Source organism: Apis mellifera, linkage group LG3 (assembly GCF_003254395.2).
Source record: "Apis mellifera strain DH4 linkage group LG3, Amel_HAv3.1, whole genome shotgun sequence".
Classification (NCBI taxonomy): Eukaryota; Metazoa; Arthropoda; class Insecta; order Hymenoptera; family Apidae; genus Apis; species Apis mellifera.
The window spans coordinates 1,628,710-1,635,000 of record NC_037640.1 but is presented as its reverse complement, the minus strand read 5'-3'; the positions used below and the strand labels follow the sequence as shown (position 1 = coordinate 1,635,000).

General features: G+C 36.4%; 1 protein-coding gene across 7 annotated transcripts in view; it reads right to left on the bottom strand.

Moving 5' to 3' along the window:
* Nucleotides 1–1,255: 1,255 nt before the first annotated feature.
* Nucleotides 1,256–6,291, bottom strand: part of LOC409286 (stress-activated protein kinase JNK) — a 128,091-nt gene continuing 123,055 nt past the window's right edge. For 6 of the 7 annotated variants that reach the window (XM_016911128.2, XM_006557237.3, XM_006557239.3 and 3 more), the window contains 7 exons: nucleotides 4,867–4,996; nucleotides 4,605–4,802; nucleotides 4,388–4,522; nucleotides 3,459–3,588; nucleotides 3,215–3,373; nucleotides 2,536–2,660; nucleotides 1,256–2,289 (listed from right to left, as the gene is read on the bottom strand). In XM_016911128.2, the coding sequence (XP_016766617.1) occupies nucleotides 2,137–2,289; nucleotides 2,536–2,660; nucleotides 3,215–3,373; nucleotides 3,459–3,588; nucleotides 4,388–4,522; nucleotides 4,605–4,802; nucleotides 4,867–4,996 (1,030 nt within the window). In that variant the 3' untranslated portion in view covers nucleotides 1,256–2,136. The remainder of the gene's footprint in view (nucleotides 2,290–2,535; nucleotides 2,661–3,214; nucleotides 3,374–3,458; nucleotides 3,589–4,387; nucleotides 4,523–4,604; nucleotides 4,803–4,866; nucleotides 4,997–6,291) is intronic. The other variant, XR_003304247.1, reaches the window with a different exon arrangement.

The following is a 6,291-nucleotide window of genomic DNA, read 5'->3' as shown; positions in this document are numbered from 1 at the left end:
ACAAGTATAACTGCGAATAACGTCATCGTGATATTCGAAGATCAATCGCCGCGACATTGCACTTTCAGTTTTCGAAAAATTCGACCGTGATATCGTATTCGATAATCATTTCTCTTACGACTTATTTCTTAAATATATCGGTGAATATCCTCCGCTTTCTTTTCGCATCCCTTCTCGGATTTTCCATCTTACAAAATATTAGCGTTATAAAATATCGGCTGGCGTACGAGCGCGCGAAAACGATGAGAGAAAAGCACGCATTTCGCATTATAAAAATACACAATGTTCTTGTTCAACGATTAAACGCGTAAATCACGGCAAATTGAAATTCGGACTTGGAAAAGGGAATGCTCGAGCTCTTGTATTTAACGACACCCTGTACTCTTTGGACGCTTTCGGAATATATAGAAAGTTACGATCGACGATATCTTACTTACCGACAATTCCCTAGCTTTTAATCGATCCTATCATTTTTCGAACATGTACTTACTTCAAGCAGTACAGCAGTACAGCGGTACACTTCTCACGTGTTTCACTCGCATTTTGTCGCGCGTCGTGTATCGTCATCAATCATCTCGCCATAATACGCGACAACAAAGAAGTTATTCTCGAGGAAAGCTAATGCGTCCCGATCATTTTCAGTTTTTTATCGTATGTTCGTATTGGAACAAACGCAACGAATCGATGAATCGATCGTGTACGCATGGAGAAAAGAGTGACTCGTTCAACATGGTGGCAGTAATAAAGAGACGACACGATCGCGAACCGAGACAAGTTTTTTTTTCGGCAGTTTATTGGCAATTGCTTGTTTCAACCGGTTTTCTATGTTTATTCAACCTTTATGTCAATATCAATAAATATCTATATACTTTTTTTTACTTATGATAGAATATCAAATATTCTTCTTTGAAAAATTTTTAAATTGAGCTAGATCATCGTTGCTCGATACATTGTTATTTATATTTAAAATTTTAAATTTTATTATTAAAAAATTATTGAAATTAGAAGATGTCAAAAATTGTTGACATTGACATAAGGATTAATAGAGTGATTAGGATCGAGTGATATTTGATCGAAGGAAAGGGAATAAAGAAAAACAGTAGAGAAAGTGTAGAATAAAGAAAGCAAACGAAAAGAAGGCGAAGGCATGAAGAATCTGCGTTCGGTTCGGCTCGCGGTATAATCGAGGTGAGACGCGAACGAAGACGGCGAATTATTTATGGTCGGTTTAAAAAAACAAACTACTCCTTTGGGATCGATTGACAAACGTGTTGTTGCAAGTTTCTTTATTAAACTCATGGTCACGGAGAATATTTGTTGGGAACAGATACGTCTGAAACGTAGAGCGAGAAGACCGAGCGGAAACAGAATGACGAACATATTGCGCGTTGCCGTTTGTCGAATAAACGCGTTCAGATTGGCAGACCTCCGAATCGTGTCGATGCTTTGGTTGCAGATATTGATTTTTATCTTGAATTCGTTTTCGCAAACGCGCGCTCGTTATGCCTCTCAAGTAACAGCTCTCTCTTTTTTTCTCTCTCTCTCTTCCCTCTTTCCCTTACCCCGTATCCTTCTTTCTCTCTCGTCGATTATCTTTTTTCTTTTATCTTATCTCTGTCATTACGTTTTTCCTTTTTTGTTTCGTACACTATCGTTCGCTCACTTTCGATCTCTTTCTCTCTCTCTCTCTCTCTTTCTCTGTCATACACATACACACACACACACACACTCTCTCTCTCTCTTTCACACACACACTTCTTTCGTGTTTCTCTTCACTTCCAATTTTATTCATTTCGTCTCGCCTGTTTTCTTCCTGGCCTCGTCGAAAACGGCGCTTCGTTTAACGTACATCATTCCCATGGACGTAAACGATTTCTAATCGTTATTTTCCATCTTTATATTTTCACGAAATATATATATACTACATATATGTGTATGTATATATGTATATATATACGTACATACATAGATATACACACGCTTATATTGAAATATGGTTCTGTGTGTGTTTTGTATGCATGCCTGTGTGTATACGGGAGGGATACGTGTTGCATGTGTATATATATGTACGTATAACAGATCGGACAGTCTAGATGCGTCGTTGACGCAAAAAGGTAGCAAGTAGTTCTTGCGTGTCTACCGGGATTCGCCGCTCTCGGACGTTTGAGCTACTGTCGTGGGATTATGGCTCGTCTCGTATTCCATCACTTCCTGGTAGATCAGCTCTTTCCACTGGTCCACCGTATGCTCCCTCTCATCGACACTATGGTCGTACGGGCCTGGTGCAGGCTGTAACAAACGCGATACTACCTAACAATCATCGTCTTCTTCTTTCCCATTCCTTTACCAAGGAATGACTACGTATTCGATGCGAACGCGACTCGAATCGGTCGATACTCTTCTTCTCTCTCCCACCACTATTCTCTTCATTCCACTCCCGAAACGTTGATGGATAAAATGGATAAGATGGAGAGGGAGATATGTGAGTGAAGCGAGCATGGTTAACGGGATTAACGACGAATCGGTGACACTTACGGCATTGACTTCGCCCTCGTCGTACCACACGTTTATGTAATTATGTAGTAAAGCATCGTCGACGGAGATGCGTCGTTCGGGGTCGATCACGAGCATGCGCGACAATAGATCCCTGGCTTGACTAGCTGGAACACAAAAGGGAACGAAAAAACGCATGGAAGAGAACCAGCGTAATAAGAAGGTAGCGTTGGATCTATATATTTTATACATAATAAAAATAAAATATATACGTTTAGATTGATCGTTAAAATAATTTAAAATAGTTTTTACTAAAGTAGAATATATCAATCATCGTAATTGATTGAATGATACATCTATTAAATGAAATAATCATAAAATAACTAAAAAATTATATAATTTATAAATATGAATTTATTAAAAGAAGATTTATATGTTATAAATTATCATGTATTATATAAAATCAATTTAATTTTTTAGACGTTTTTAGATATTTTTAGATGGAAAGATTTTATCAATCAATGAAAGTAATATATTCATGAAAAAACTACATAATTCAACGTATTTCATACGTTGTAAAATTTTGATTATTTCAAATAGTATTTAATATAGCAACTTAATATTTCAAATTAATAAAATCTAACTATCGAAGAAATATTTTTATCTCTTATCATAATATTTAATCCAACAATCTAAGATAAACTTTTCTCTGCAAGCTTACCTTTCAACCTGTTGTGTTCCGACGAATCCGATGGAAACAGAACGTCCGGGAATAACCTGTCGAACGGATATCCCGGATACCGTGGCCTGTTCTCCACGTAATTCCTGACCGTAGGCTGGAGCCGCTGCATGAATTCCTGCGCCGGCGTTCCCAGTTGCTCTGCAACAACGTCCAGCCGCGCGTGTTAAAGCACGCACGTTCCTGGGTGTAGTACACTGGGAGGGAAGCGATCACGGCGACCTACCGATTATCTTGTTCCATTGGTCGATGTGATCCGTCCCGGGAAAGAGGACGCCACCCCGAATCATTTCGCCCATTATGCACCCGACCGACCAAATGTCCACGTTCTCCTTGTATCCCATCCCGAGGATCACCTGCGATCACCGACATACCGTCCGAATCATGGTACGTAAGGAGTGAATTAATAATAAAACGCGTGACTCTCTATTTGAAAAAAAAAAAAAATGTGCGAATTTTCGACACATTCTGGCCTCGGGACAAGTCGGGGAAATTCGGATGAAATCGGGCGAAAACTTCCATTGGTCAGAAGTATTCGGGTCAACTCGGTAAAAATCGGACTCGGAGATCGGTTCAAGAACTCGAGATCTAAGTTTTTTCCACCATTCCGCTCGAGAAGTATACTTGACACGAAAAAGTGGCAATTTCTCGCGTGTTATGATGAATATTTCGTTGCGAAATAAAATTACCTTTTGCTATTTGAATTAAAATTTCACTCGGAATATTCGGGTCAGCTCGGTAAAAATCGGACGAGATCGGTTTAAGAACTTGAAATCTAACTTTTTCACTTTGTTGTGTACTCGAGGAGTATACTTGACACGAAAAAGTGGCTATTTCTTTCGTTATGAGGAATATTTCGTTATACGAAAAAAAGAAATTATCTTTTGCTATTTAAATTAAAATTTCACTGAAACCTAAGAGATATTTAATTTATTTTAATTTAATTTTATAAATGCATTTATCTTCACAAATATACTCGTTATTTCTTAATTTTAATTGCGCACACAGATATCCATTTCTAAAATAAAAGGGAGACGAAGTATATATCCTGTCAAAAAACATAACCGATTTGTCTCGAAATTCGAATTTCAGAGACCTACGCGATTGGATATCCCTGTTAGCCTACACATTTAATTTATTTTTCCTTATTCTCACCTCTGGCGCCCTATAATATCGTGTCACAACGTATGGCGTCATCATGAAAGTGGTCCCGGCAGTTCTGGCCAGGCCAAAATCGAGAATCTTCAATGTACAGTCGGCCTTTACCACTATATTGCTCGGCTTTAAATCCTAACCCGCCGGTAATGAACAAGAAGCACCGAGTTAATAACACATACGATTTAACGTTTGCCGGAAATACGAAATCACTCACCCTGTGAATGATACCGGCCGAGTGTAAGTGTTTGATGCCGCACAGCATTTGATAAAGCAGATAAGACATACGTTCGTGATCCAGATCCATCTGGATTACCTGGCATAGATTCGCGTCCATAAGTTCCATCACTAAGTAAACGTCTTGAAACTCGTCCAAGGACCGTTGTGGCGTGAACGCGTTCAACAAACCGATTATCTGCCGGCAAAAAATAATCTTCGAATCGCAAGATTTATCGGGACACGGAGGAAAAAAAGCTTACGTTTTTGTGATTGACCAGCTTCATCAGCTTGAATTCCCTGTAGGCCCTCTTCGCGTGCGTAACGTTTTGAAAAGGTCTCGACAGTTTCTTGATCGCGACATTCTGCGCTGTCACCGTGTCGTACGCCGCGCTGTAACAAACACGTTTCTAAGTAAATACACGGTGTATTTATAATTGGTCATAACCTCGATTGTTTTTATTGTTACGAAGCAAATTCTGCGTTTTGATTACGTAAATTAAGTAAAATTGAAAGGATCGACATCTGTCAAAATGAGTTTACTTTTTGTCCATTATTGTGAAAGGTAATTGCAATACAATCGTTAAAGATTCAATTAATATTCCAAAGATATAAGATCTTTAAAATAAGATATTTCAAGATTATATTATATGAAATACCATAAGTTGAGGATGATAATATTAATTTCTGGATATTTTTTGACAAAAGTTATATACGGGTAAAATTTTCAATTTGTTATTTTTTAAATTTCAAAATAAAACCATTTTGCTTAAATCGTGTCAAAATCTAATTTAATTTTAAGTATTGCAATCCGATGTGAGAAAGAGAATGTACAATATATAAATACGATTTATATTCTTATATTTATATAACTTTGAATCAATTTCGAAATTCTACACCTACATCAAAATCCTATAAAAGGATTGACGTAGAAGAGACGTTCAAAACAAATTTTAATACTTCAAAATAAAGTTTATTTCATTCTGAAGTTTATAATACGAAAATATTTTTAAAATCTCAAATATTTAACTTACTTTCAATGTATATACTTTATTACCAACAGAGAACGTTCAATTATTATTTATAAAGTCTTCAAGTACTTTCTTCTCAATAGCAATAAAATATCTTATCTTTCTCAGGATTAAGTTAGTGAATGCTACAGAGACGTCATAATGGATATTTGGATCTGTAATAATGGACATTGGGATTAATTACCGATAATTAAACGCGTAATAAGAGTAATATCTGGTGACCCAAATTGGATTGGGCAGAACTTTCACTTCACTTGGACAGGATTTTAACATCTTGACAAGACAGGACTTGTAATTGGTATACTTGTTCATCTAAGAAATGTTAATAAAAAGACGTGGACACGGACAGATATCGGTTAGATGCCAATTAGATTTGTCTAATAATCTCTAAATAAAAACGAAAATTTTAGCTTATTAGGACAACTCTATAACTCTAACTCTATAACTATTAAAATTAAAAATCAATAAAGTAAAAATATATTCTTATTAAAAAATTATCATTAACAAATAATTTGTTTGCTAAATACAAGGTTCCATATTCCAAATTATCAATGATTATTAAGATATATGATTATATATGATTATAAGAGTCTGAATAATCTGAATAACGTCGTGGTATTGATATTAAACCTAAAAAGTGTTGAGGAAAGAAAGTTA